The 13,616-nt window shown below is 56.4% G+C and overlaps 1 protein-coding gene across 1 annotated transcript; it reads right to left on the reverse strand.

Moving 5' to 3' along the window:
- Positions 1-837: 837 nt before the first annotated feature.
- On the reverse strand, positions 838-12,868 carry NPTX2 (neuronal pentraxin 2). Its single transcript, XM_061208648.1, has 5 exons — positions 12,442-12,868; positions 10,632-10,848; positions 5,213-5,457; positions 3,297-3,476; positions 838-2,262 (listed from the first exon to the last, which is right to left on the reverse strand). The coding sequence occupies exons 1-5, from the start codon at positions 12,865-12,867 to the stop codon at positions 2,035-2,037; spliced, it is 1,296 nt and encodes a 431-aa protein (XP_061064631.1). The 5' UTR covers position 12,868; the 3' UTR covers positions 838-2,034.
- Positions 12,869-13,616: the final 748 nt, after the last annotated feature.

Raw genomic sequence — 13,616 nt, forward strand, 5'->3', positions numbered from 1 at the left:
AAATACACCAAGCACATAGTGTCATTTGGCCCCAAGATTGGACTCTGCTCCCTTAGAATAAAAATTTAGACATTGCCACTTGGGAAGGGGACAAACTGAGTTATACTCTGCAGCTACTGAAATAAAGATACAAAAATAGAAAGTGGGGGTGAGGGAGGCATACCTAACATTTGTGGAGATGGGGAAAATATCAACACACCTGCCAGGGCCAGGTGGACACAGAGAGGTGGCACCGGGAGGACACATTGGCCCTAGGTCCCCTCGGAGCCAAAAGCCAGAAGGCAGTGGGTGGGTGGAAGAAGGGCCTTCAGAGCCGTAGGCCGGCTTGGATCCCAGCTCTGCCCTTTGTCAGCTGTATGATCCCAAAGTCACTGTTTAATTGTTCCACGTATTCACCTGTGAATTGGGATGAACTCTTTCAGGGGGTCGTGAACAGGATTAAATGAGATTTTAATGCAGAGCACACACCGTAGGTGCTGAACAGGTGTCACACCTGGGACAGGGCGCTGAGGGTCATCTAGCTAAGCTTGATTCCCAGCTGAGATGACAGGGACAGGCTGGGGACGGAGAGGCTGGGAAGAGCCTGCGGGGCATCAGCCTGGAGTTGAGGAGGGAAGGGAGCAGTCCAGCACCACACCCTCCTCCAAGCGTCCTCAGCTCCCCTGGGGCCACCCCCTGGGGCTCGGCCCAGGCTAACCAGAGAGGACAACCTCCTGCCGGGGTTTGCAAAGCACCAGCCCTCCCTGCCCTCAGCCCCGGACAAGGAGAAAGCAGACATCAAGGCATCTTCCAGTGCATTTTAATCAAAATTCCATCATCAGAAGAGTTCTTGTAGCATACAGTGTTAGGATGGGCATGTCGACTTGGTCCTACAAATGGAATATCCACAGATTTGCACTTCAAACATGTATGAAAAATAAAATATATAATATTTAGCTGTATAAATTTCCCCACTAATCACACTATCTTTAAAATAAATTACTACCTCTGTCCAATGAATTAATCAGCCTGGAGTCACTAAGCAGACATCAGCCAAATGACATCCGTTTCCTGAAAACATTCTGGGGGAAATACTGGAGACAGTCAAATGCTTACAGGAATCAACATGAGTTAAAACTAGCACATCCAAAAAAACACAAAAAACAAAAAAAAAACTAGCACGCTCCTCATAGTGGGGCGAGACATCAAACATGGGAGCCGGCTAATGGCTGCTCTTTTCTGTTGGGAAAAAAAAAAAAATCAATTCCCCAAACCACACCGAATGGTTGTAAAAGCTGCAACTGAACTTTTGGCACCAGTGGAGAAAAGACACCTTTCAAAGCCATACCCAACCAGGATTCTGCCAAAGCATGGGTCAGAGGGAGAGGTGACAGAGGGGGAGGGACAGCTGCCATGGCCCTTCTCCGTTCTGAGTTCCCATTCACAGCCCCCTCTCTGGAGCCATGGATGCCCCCTCCACCTTGGAGGAGGCAGGGCATTGTCCGGGCAGCCCGCCTTCCTCAGTAAACTCAAGAGTTCCTGGGACGGAAAGATTCACAGCGTAAAGAACATCAAGAGAAAGGCCCTTTTGGGGGGAGGGTGGAACAGGGGGGGCGGTTTGCTGCGTGCTCAGTTGACAGCAGGGTGTACTCAACACACAAGGGACGCGGGCACTCCAGCGGGACGGATGCACAGCCTCTGAAGGGGACGGACAGACGGCGCACACGAGACACCAAGGATCCGAGAGGGTGGGCAGGGCGGGGGTGCGCTAGCATTTACAGGGGTGCTGAACAGGGCTTTAAGGACAAGAGTCCCTTCACAGCAGAAGTCAGAAATCCACCCACCTGCGGCTCAGGGCTTCTTCCCCCTCCCCCAAAACCAACAAAATCTTGGTTAGGAACAAATAAGCTGGTGACAAACGCCTCAGGCTTAGAGATGCCCTGGGAACGGGCTTTGGGGGTCCCGGTGCACTATGGCAGGAGGTTTACACACAGTTCCACCGGGGGAGTAAGGGGAACGGCCCGACCCCCGCCTCCTGGACAGAGGAGCAGGTGGCTACAAGTCAAGGAGACGCTCCTCGCAGGTCTCCACCGGCCACTTTGAAGCCCCTCCAAACACGTCCACGTTGTTGTCTACCCAGGGGATGATGTTGCCCGGCATGTTCGTGGAGCAGTTGGCGATGTTGATGATCTCTTGTGCACGAAGGACGCGGTCCCATATGTTGAAGTGGCTGAGCTCCCCCACGAATGCCTGCGTGGCATCGAACCTGCCCCCAACCGTGTCCTGGGAAAGAGGAACAGACTGCATCGGGGCAGGCTCACAGGCAGACACATCTGTTACCTGTCCCAGTGCGTGACCGGCTTCAGGGGAGGTGGGGGGACGCCAGCCTGGGAGGGAGATGGGGACTGGGGCATTTTCCTGACTCCCCAACTCAGATCGCAGCCCGTGACCACTGATTCCTGCCCGTTCCAAAGCTTTAGGGCATGTCAGGCCTGGGAAATGGCGAGACTCAAACCGGCCCATTTAAGGGAGGGGAAACTAAGCAGAGAGATCCTTGCCCAAGGCCCCAGAGCGAGGACTGGACCCCGGTCTCCCGACTCCCAGCCCCTCCCAGGGGAGAAGAAACAGGGTAGTGGGGAGCGGGGAGAGCCAAGGGCCCAGACTCAAAGCCCCCCAGAGGACCTGGAGTCTATTCCCTTGTTTTCTCCCAGGAAACCCCAAACACAGACTGAAACGTGAATTCTCATCTGCCCGAGAGCAGACGTCCTCTGCCCCAGATGGCGAGTTTTCTGAGCGCGGTCTCTGAGGCCTGGCCCCACCTTGCCCACAGGTGTTGTTCTCCAGGTGCCCTTGCTGGGGATCAGGGTCGCGACCCTGAGCTGGCAGCTCCTGGAAGATGCCAATACCAGCCAGCGCCCGGCATCCGGAGTCAATGCAGTGGCCGGCAGAGGCCAAACAGCTGGAGAGATGGCCCGGGGTCGCTACATAACCCTGGGACTCCAGGGTCACTCCTGCTCACCTGTATCGGACAGACTCCATTCTAGAATCTGTCTGAACCCACCACACCAACTCGGTCCCTGCCAGGAAGGGCAGGATGTATCCCCATCCCTGCTCTCAGCCCCTTAGGCCCCAGGATAGCACGGGCTGAGCCGGCAGGGACGCTGGCCATCCAGGCTGGTCGTCGTGCTGCGGTGGCCAGGTCCAGGTCCGGCAGGCAGACAGACAGACAGCTGAGCAGGGCCCGGGGCAGCCCGCAGGCCCGGCCGTGTGCCGCTTGGCCTGCCAGCCGCTCCTCCCGGCACCCCACCTGCACCCACCTGCTCCTGCCCGAGGATCAGCACACCCCCTGGCTTGATGGGGTGCCACGGGGCCAGGTTCTCCCCGGTGCCCAGCTTCTCCCCATCCTGGAAGGCCTCCCACATGCCGTCCCGCGTTGTCCAGGTGACACAGATGTGGTGCCACTTGCCGTCACTGACAAACAGGGGCAGCTGTGCAACCTGTGGGTGGCAACGTGCAGGTGAGGGCCCCCCTGGGGTTCCCAGGAGTCTGACCTGGGGGGACGGAGCCCCTGGGCCCACTGCTGCTCCCCTTCTATGCTCTGTGGGTAACACGCCTGACCTTGCCAGCTCAGAGTGACCCTTGGGCTGGAGACACCATGTGTGTCACAGACTCTTAAGAGGAAAGGGGCAGCCTGGGTGCACACCCTGACCCCAGGGTGACCTGCTTTCAACTGGACACACTTGGACCTGGGCTTGGTTAAGGGCCTAGGATTCTGTGCAGACCAAGCAAATGTGACAGACGGCTCCCCACCCCGCATACTGGTCCTGAACATCCCTCACTGGAGAACCTAAAGGGAAGGACTCTACGGGACCAATTTCTTTGGAAAACAGACCAGGCATCTACCCTCTGCAGGCAAAGTCCCAAGTGCCATCGTGGCACCTGGGGATCTGCATGTATGTGTGTCCTCCTGTGCGGAACACCTTCAATTACGTGTGAGTGTAGGGGGGTGGGGGCATGCACACAGAACTGGGGGAGGGCCTTTCCGACCCACACTGTCTCTTGGCAGGCCTGTGAGTGCTCTACAGACCAGTTCGCCTGTGAAGCATCGTGTTGTTGCTGCTGGTGTCCTAGCAACCCGGAGCTCCCTCCCAGGAATGGGCTATTTACACGACATCTACACCAAGAGGAAAACAAGGCTCTTGGCCCTGCCTCGTCCAAGGGCGTTATTTAGAATAATTAATCCCTAGCTCAAGGATGTGGTCACCGCTGGAAGGAGCCCTGAAGGTGGATTCCACAGCGTTTCCCACTTCAGTTCCAGCCAGGGCGGTTTAGTAAAGATAGGCAGGGTGGGAGGCCATTGCCTGGTGAGCGCCCTGGGGGCTGGTGCAGCCATTCACCACTCAGCTCCAGCAAGGAGGGTGTGAGGATGCAGTTCGGGTGACGTGGAGCCTGACTTAAGTTTAGGTGAGGCTGTTGGAGGGTCCCGCAGATGCTCAGAGCTGATCTCTTGAGGAGACCGCGTTCCTGAATGTCGAAGTAAGCCAGTCCATCAGAAAGGGGACATTTACTCTGTGAAAGGCAGGACTAGAGGGGTGGGGGCAGATGGGTGGTTGCCATGGGCTGGGGTAGGAGCAGGAGGTGACTACAAAGGGGAACGAGGGAATCTGGAGGGTGATGAAACTGTTCTAGATTTTAATTGTGGTGGATTCAATAATTGTATGCATGTGTCAAAACTGGTTGAACTATACACTAAAAAGTGTACATTTTATTGTATGTAAATATATTTCAAGTCCCCCCCCCACTAAAAGATGTGCTCATGAGAAATATCACACACACACACACACACACACACACACACACACACACACACACACACAAATACACATCCTCCCCTAATCGGTGCAGCCCCGGGGAACAGCCCTCACTGACCGGCCTGAGGGTCCGTGACAATTCAGGCTCGCAAGCAGAGACCCAGCCCATTCTGTTCCTTCCGGGGCCTCTGTGCCTGGACCCTCTGCTGCTTCCTGGCGGGATTCACAGCTTGGATCTCCACAAGCTGCAGCTGCCTGCCCCCTGCCCCCTACCCAGCCACCTGCCCAGAGTGGGACTGAGTCAGGGCAGAACTGTCCCCACTGCGAGGAGGACAGCCCCGTGGCCAGACGTCAAGCTCCCTGCAACATCCCAACCTCGGTGGCCGCCGGGACGGGGGGGTGGCCGTCCCAGCAGGCCTCACCTTGTCGTTGATGAGCAGCTCGATGGGGTTGTTGCCCCACTCTATCAGCACGATCTCGTTGGCCTGCCCGGGCACCGCGTACGAGAACGGGGTGCCGATGCCCGGCGAGGCGCTGGACCGCAGCCACAGGCAGATGGTGAAGGCGTACAGCTCTGGCAGCGTCTTCTTGATCTTGCCGTACAGGTAGTTCGTGCGGAGGGGGAGGGACACTTTGAAGGCATCAGGCGACTTGAAAGCACTGTTGCCTGGGGCAGGGGAGAGAGGGGCAGCAGCGTGTGAGACCCCTCTCTCTTCCCTCTCAACCACAAGCCAGAGGGCAGCCCACCTGGACCCCCGCCCGGCCTACTGGCGGGTCCCCCAAGCAGTGGAGCACCTGCTACTGACCAGCTGCTGTTCAGTGCTGAAGCTCCAGTGGGAAACGCGCATATCCTCACTCTCGGAAGCTCAAGGAAGTGGGTAGGGGCAAGCTGGACTTAACTTTCTGGTTAAATTAAGCCAGAAACCCTGTTCCCTCCACTGTTTGCTTGACATCCCGGCCCCTTCAGCAGGGTTGGGTCAGGGGCCTGATGGGCTTGGAGGCAGGACATCTTACAGGAACCCAGGCGCTCCATAGATACTTGTCTCCCAATGAGTCCATGTCACTTCTCCCCCTGAAGCATCACCACCGCCCAAGGCGACGGAGCCAGGCACCCGTGACTCGACGCTACAACTTAACTCAGAAGGGGCTTTTGGACTAAATCCCTGGTGTGAATTGCTTTGCTCACGATTTGCCCTGCCCTCCTTAAGAGGAAACCAAGTTGACGGACCATCTCCTGCAGTCTGGAAGCAATGGGAGGCGGGGAAATGCAGAGGCTCCCTCTCCACGGAGGCTACCCACCCGCCAGGGCCTTGACCCTTGAGGCCTGCCTGGGCCGTCCCCATGTAAATGGCACTTCCCAAACCTTTTGAAAACGAGTGATACTCTTAAATAGGTCTAAGTCATTTTCAGTACAGTTTTGATTTAAGCTCAAAATTAATGGCAACATCATAAATAAACACGCAAGAAGACAAACCCCTGTCTGGTTATCACAGATCTCAGAGTTTGCAGGGGACTGCCGACTCTGGGAGCTGTCACGGCAAAAGCTTCCCTCTTATTTGGGGACCAGGCGCTGCCAGGGAAGGAACCTAAATGCCTTTCATTCATTCAACAAGTATTTATTAAGCACCCACAAGGGGCCAGATGGTCCCCATCTCTGTCAAAGACAGGCAGGCTCTCCCGGCCTGGAACCAAACTGCCCATGTCACTGGTGGACTAAATCTGTCCCTTTCTTGCCCCCCTCTGTAGAACAGGACCCAGAGTGGATGAACTTTCTCCGTCACGATCCCCGGTAAGGAACACGTGAGAGAAGCTCTTCGGTGCCACGGTTCACACCTACCGAAGGACCTTCTGCAAAGGAAGGCAGCAGGGCCCAGGGTCACTCTTCCAACCTCTCCGGAACAGGCAGCATAGAAATACTAGAATCTGGGCTTCACACGTACTATTTACTCCTATCTGCTGGTTGTGTAGTCTTGCCTGATCCATCCTGACCTCCCAAGGCTGTGGAGCACCCGGCGAGGGCCGGGAAGACCTTGCTGCCTGGGGCAGCCGAGGATGGGGCCAGGCTAGAGGTTAGGCTGAGACGGGCCCCACATGAGGCTGAAGCAGAGCTAAGAGAGAGAACCAGAAAGCCCCAACTCCCCGATTTTGCAGGTTGCACAGTGGGGGCACCGCGGGACTTAGCCCAGGTCACGCAGCCCGTGAGTGACAGAACCAGGAACGGAAGTCCCTCTTCCCACTACGCGCAGCTGCGAGTATTTAATCTGCAAATGCTCGTGTTTTCACGAGATGTGATTATCTAATAGAGAGAAATGGTTTCTCTCCTTGCAGGCGGGCAGGCTTGCTGACTTAATAAGGCTCGGTGTCAGTAATATCGTTAGCTCGGTGACAACAGAGATTTCATCAGAGCTGGGAGAGCCGAGGGGTGGCCATACCTCGAAAGCCGGTGCCCTCTATTTATATAAAACAGCTTGGAGGTTCAGAGGAAACTCAGTTAAAACCAATTAAGGAATTAAAAGCCCTGACCAATAAATCAGAGACTGCAGGTGGCAGACAAGCCAAGGAGGGGGGTGGCTTGAGGCCAAAGAGACAACGGTTCCAACATCTACTTCAACTGCGAGCTCAGCTCTGCCTGGCCAGCGGACCCGGGTCTGGAGGCTGCCACAGATGAGGAGGTCTCACAATAAAGAAAACAAGCACCCGTGGGACCTGGGCGGCAGGAGCACACGCAGGGTTGGATGTGCACCACTGGGCTGGGAGGAGCCTCCCGCCCAGCATGGCCGGAGCCACATGCCCCTCCAGCCTGCAGCCTTCATGACTCTGGTCCTCGGGGGTCACCACTAACCTCAACCCCAGCTCTGCAATCTGCCGGCCACGTGGATGCAGGCATCACTTAGCTCTGACTCAGTCCCTCGTCTAACTAAATCCCATCTCACTGGGTTGTTGCAGGGGTTACAGAGGATACAGAATGTGGAACTCAGAGGCCAGCGTCTGGTGCAGAACAGGCACTTAAAGGGCAGGGGACGATGCACCGAAGGCCAGAGCACCCCAAAGCCCCCACGTTGCATATGGTGGAGGTCTGTCTCCTCTGGGCTCAGCAGGATGCTTCCAAGGAACACAGTGTGTATTCTACTCATGGTATATTTGGGGCCTGGGAGTTTACATATCCCTTCACACTTGTCTCATACATGACAGACATAAACTCAGAACTGCCCAGAAGGCAAATCGGTCAGCAGATGATAATTTTCCTCAAAGACTCATCCCACGGCTGGGTGGAGCAAACAGGATTCGAGAATTTTCGTGGTGGGGTCAAAAGGCAGAGGACAGCAAAAGCTGAGCCGCTGCTCAGTGCCAGGGCCTGCGGGCTCTGCAAGAATGGCCAGCCAGGGGACTTAATGTTGTGGAGTCCAGCTCTAGTTCGAACACGGACTTCCCCTCTGGGCCAGGCGAGCTCTGAGGGCTTTCCGTAGCACCAAAGAGCGTGGGTGCAGGAATCAGACTGGCTGGGGCGAGGCCTGACTGTTGCTTTCTGGCTGTGAACAGACAGGCTAAGGATGGGAGGGAGAGTCACAAAGTGGCAACTCCTGGGTGGCCCAAGCCATGATGAAGAATCTTAGAGGAAGCCACGTGAAACTCACAACCTCCCTGGAGTCACAGAACAAAACAGGGAGGGGCGGGATTGTGTGACTGCTGCTGGTCACCAGCCGGTCCCCTCTCCCCACATGACACGTCTGGCTGAGAACCTCGGAGCACTTTTCTGGTCTATGAAATGGGTATAACAGGAATCCTGTCTCCACGCTCTAACTCAGTGGACTTCTACTAACCCACTTCCATTAACCTACCTCCTTGTAGCCACTCGGCTGCCATGCCAAGCGAGGTATACAGCCACCAAGGTCTCTGGCAAAGCCCTCCCCTCATTCTACAGCCAACCCTGCTTCAAGCTACTGAGTAACTGCAGTGTCCCTGTTCCCTGCAGTTCCAGGACCTGCCTGCAGGTTCCAGGTCCCAGGAGGGCGAGGCTGGGCAAGGGAACCCGAGCCACCCTCCCCTGGCCCTGACGCTGCCTTCCTCTCCTCCTGTCCTGTGACAAAGGCCTGAGCTGCAGTCGCTCTGCCTCCGGGGAAGGCTCTTGAGACCTAATGAGCTTCCTGAGGTCACCCAGCAACGGAGGTGAGGCAGAGAGGACTTTTTTTTTAACTCAAGAATCCAAGTGTAATAATAAGAGTAAGGAAGGAAGGACAGACTTTTCTGGAGGGAGAGAACAGGAAAGGGATGAAGGAGACCTGTGACTTCTGGGATGCTGCTGTAAAAGCGACTAAATCAAATGAAACAGAAACACTATCCCCTTGGGTGACTCCATCTGGCCCTGCTGAGCCGACGTCGCTGAAAGAGTAAGTGGACATTCTGCCATTGGACATTCACCTACCCATTCATAAAACTGAGTCATGAGAAATTGCCCTCGTCAGGTTAGTGTATCTGAAAAGACTACAATCTTATATCCACTACCAGCAGACCTAAAACTTCACACCCAGTGCAATCTGAATGATCTAGGGCCCTTGATCCCTCCCCTTCCTGTCTGTGGAAGAAACTCACCCACCAGAATGTGAGCAGAGAAGAGAAAGATACTCAGAATCTGCTGCAGGGGCTAGTTAAGAAGGGACTGAAACGCCCACCTGGCAGGAGGTCAGGGATTAGGTTGTTTGTCCGAGCTGATCCTGAGTGTCTTGCTTTTCCACAGACAATGCCAGTGGGGCTGGGGGCAGGGTTAATTCCGGAAATGGCTGTTATCAGTCACCCTGATTGTTTGCTTGCTGTTCATGCATGCTGTGAAAGTTTGGATTCGCATAGTGGGAATAATACAAATGGAAAGTGGTCAGTAATGTCTCACCCTAGAAAGACATTAATGACAAGCTCTTCTTTGGAGACCTAGCAATCCAGTTTAAATTCATCAGCCGTAACTGGGCAAGGAGGAAATTGGGCTAGCACAAACACTTCTTGCTGGGACTACATAAGTACAACCAATCAGGTACAAGGGTCTCTAACTTGGCTAAAAGAAAAGCCACCTGGCTGGTCACAACTGACCCAGCTGGATTTCGGGACGTGTTTTCCTAACCAGAACCTAGTCTTGTTTATGAGCACTATTTTGCTATTACAATTGGCTGAGGAATCCTTTCCAGAATCTTCAGAGCTACAGTACATCTGTTAAGTCAGATATTCCTATAATTTATCATGCAATAAAAGGAATATGAGTAAGTCTAACTACAGACTATAAAAAAAAAAAAAAAAACAGCCACGAACCATGTAGTGCCACAATCACCGCTGACAACGGGGGTCTGAGCACAAGTGATGAAAACCAGGCCACTCCCATCAGCCATCAGCCCCCTCCGTCCCCACCATCTCTGACAAGTGCCAACAAGGCCAAATCGGCCCACCTGTGGGGGAGAAACTCCAACTCTGTGCACCATGAGATGACTCAGGTTGAAAAAGCAACACTTGGTCTGAGAAGTGAGAGGCAGAAGGGAGAGGTGGACTGCTGATTGGATGGCAAGGAGTCAGGTGGTTTTCTGCACCCAGGACTGAAGGTTCAGAGGTGACGGAAGAGCAGCTCAGAGCCAAGCAAACTCCACTGCCCAAGAGTCAGCAGGCAGGGGTCTGGGAGTGGCCTCATCTGTCAATGGGCAAGAGGGCTGTGCTGCTGACCCCTCCCAGCCTGCCCTCCCTTACTCTGAGCCCCACTTCCCTTGCATGGCAGCCAAGAAGGGGCAGCCAAGAAGGAAGACAGTGGGCTGGGGGGCCTGATGGATGTCAGCCAAGGGGCGACAGAGACACTGGTGAAGCACTCACCTCGCTCCAGCTCGGTTACCCTCTGCAGCAGCGCGTTCAGGGTGCTCTCGGTCTTCTGGCGGTGAGCCGAGGTCTCATTGTGGAGCAGGGACTTCTCATCCTCCAGCTCGGCCACCTTGCTCAGCAGCTGCCTCTCCAGCTCCCCCAGCCGCCGCTGGAGCACCTCCCGAAAGTCGCCGGGCAGCGCCGCACTGGACACGTTCACTCGGAGCTGGTGCTTTTGGTGGGGGAGGAGGGGACACAAGCGGGAGAAGTATTAAGGCCAGTTAAAAAGAAACTGTGAGATGTAGCTCTAATGGCCCCCCACACACAGGGAGAAGCTTCCAAAGTGGGAGTATACAATCGTGCCAGTGGCAGGAAGGGGAGCATTTCACTGATGCTTTTTTTTTTTTTTTTTGGTTGGGGGTATGGAAAGGATTTCACAGTCAGACAAGAATTGCTCTGCTGCGATATTTGAAACTTAGGAATCTCATTTTCCCTCTGGGAAAGCTGTTTTTCTCCTCTTACTAAAAGGTCAAAAATTTAACCAACATCTATCATTCTCAAGTAAAGACCGAAATACAGCTAGGATTAAAAGAGAGAGAGAGAGTTAATCAAATGGTCCTCAAAACTGATGAGCTTTCATCTAACCCCCCCAAGCTCCAGTATGGCACAAAGGTGCGTGACTAGGCTTGCAGGGATGTTACTGGAAAATGAGAACTCTAAAAGCGTGACTATTCTGAATTCCAGAAATCTTTGCTTTTATTTCTTTCACTCCTCTACCATTTTGCTGGCTCTGAAGGCAGCCAGCCACTGTCTAGCCATGAGTCCTTGGCAAGCTATTTACCCCCTCTAAGTGCTCCAAATTTTAAATGCAGATTATAGGATCTGCCTCAAGGGGTTGTCGCACGGGTTAAAATTAGATAATATGCCTGGCGCATATTTAGTGTTCCAGAAATGTTAGCTGTTATTAATCATAATGAATCGAAAGATATACAGATGCTGGAACTACTGTATTTAGCCATCATGCCACGGGAAACTCTCAAGTAATTTTGCAATAATTACCACCTGTAATTGAAACCTAGTTTTGCGAAGTAGTATTTTGGTAAACGTGTATAACAGAAACATCCACACTGCTTAAACAGGGCAGAAAGTAAAGATAGAAATTAAATGAACATTTCTCTCTCAAAGTTCCAAACTGCATACGCCTTCCAAGAGAGAAGGGAATAAGGTCCCTTCCCCCAAAGCAATCGGGAAGGGCACCTTAGATCCGCGCAATTTGGGGATAGTGGCTTTGAGGTTAACCAGGTTTCCTCCAAGGCGCGTCTAGTATGGCCGGTGACCGGCCCGCGCTCGCCTCCCGCCGAGACCCCCGGACCTCCACCTGCTCTAGTCCAGCGCAACTTGATTTATAAAAGGAAACACCGGACGCCCAGGGCTGCTGACCTCACGCGGCAGCCTCACGTCACCCGACAGAAGCTTCACGAGCGCGTCCTGCTAGGGGAGACTCGGAGATTTGCAAAGAGAGAGAGGAGGCCGTCCGCGTTAGCCAGCCCGGACCTCGGGAAGTGAATGGCCGCACAGCTGGCAGTCCTGGCGCGCGGGCCGACTTAACCCTTCCCTTCCAGCAAGGGGGTGGGGAGGAGGGATGCGAGCCAAGCAAGTAAGTTCCGGAGCAGGACCGAGAACGCCCCTGACCCCAAACCCAGTTCGCCCTGCTTCTGAGCGCGTCCGGGCGGCCGTGTTCCGCACAACCTGGTGGCAGGACCATGCGCCCCTCCTCTGCCCTGAGCCTCAGGGACGTTCCCCCAGGGACCCCTCGCCCTGCTACCTCGAGGCTCTCCAGGCGGTCCTTGAGGGTCTGCAGAGAGCGGCTGAGCTGCTCCACGACCTGGCCAGGGTCCCGCGGCAGGTCGCCCATGGTGTCCTTGCCCGAGGCCGCCCGGCCCGGCGCCTTGCCCCCCGCAAGCCCCTCGCAGCGCGCCAGCTTGGCCGTGAGCTCGCGAATGGCCTCGCGTTGCGAGCCCAGCGTCTCCTTCTGCTGCACGACGGTCTCACGCAGCTGCAGCACCGCGGCCCGCAGCTCCTCCTCGGGGCTCAGCGCGCCGCCCTGCATGGGCATCGCGGGCAGTGGGCAGCCGGCGCGCGCCGCCTCCGGGGGCAAAGCAGTGCACACGAAGCGGTTGCCGGGCGCCGGGCCGTCTTGGGCCCCGGCGGCCACGGCGAGCGCCACGCCAGCGGCCAGCAGCGCCAGCATCCCGCCGCTGCCGCGCTCACTCCAGCATCCGCGGGCGGGCGGGCTAGCGGGCGCCGTCGGGGCGGGCGGCGGGGGCGCCTGCGCGAAGGGCTGCGGCCGGGCGCGCCGCTCGAGGGCAGCGTGAGCGCGGGAGCCCGCGGAGCAGCCAGCCGTCGCACAGCTCACACGCTCTGCCTGGCTCCGCACTCTGGCCAGACCGGGCCCGAGCGCCCTTTCTTAAGCTGGAAGGGAGGGGGGAACCCCAGCGCATGGGGCGCGGCGCCGCGAGCTCTGATTGGCCCGGCCTGGTGCACGTCACGCAGGGGGCGGGGCGGGGCGCCTACTCGCGGAGCGGCGGAGCGGCGGACCGGGGGTGGGTGCGTGGGCCTGAGCTGAGGGCGCGAGCTTGGGCCCCGGGGTGCCCCAGGACCGGGGAGCTGAGGTAGAAAAAGTCCTGGGTGCCTTCGGGAGCCTCGGCCGGCGTGTCCAGGCGCCCCTCGGACCCACCCGAGGACGCGGGCGTCGCGGGCTGTGGAGAAGCCAAGAGCCCCCTGGTGCCCCTGCGGCCCCTGGGGCGGCTCTGGGCTGCGGGCGCGGCGCCAGGCCTCGCTCCGCGGTCGCCGCAGCCCCGGGGCGGGGGCGACCCCCATTTCACAAGTGGAGAAAGTGAGGAGGCGCCCGGGTGGGACTCGAACCCTGGGTTGCCGTCGCCCCCCGGCCGCGGCCCCCTCACTCAGACGGCGGGAAAGAGACGCACGACGGCCGCCTCC

This window comes from Eubalaena glacialis, chromosome 13, assembly GCF_028564815.1.
Source record: "Eubalaena glacialis isolate mEubGla1 chromosome 13, mEubGla1.1.hap2.+ XY, whole genome shotgun sequence".
NCBI classification, from domain to species: domain Eukaryota; kingdom Metazoa; phylum Chordata; class Mammalia; order Artiodactyla; family Balaenidae; genus Eubalaena; species Eubalaena glacialis.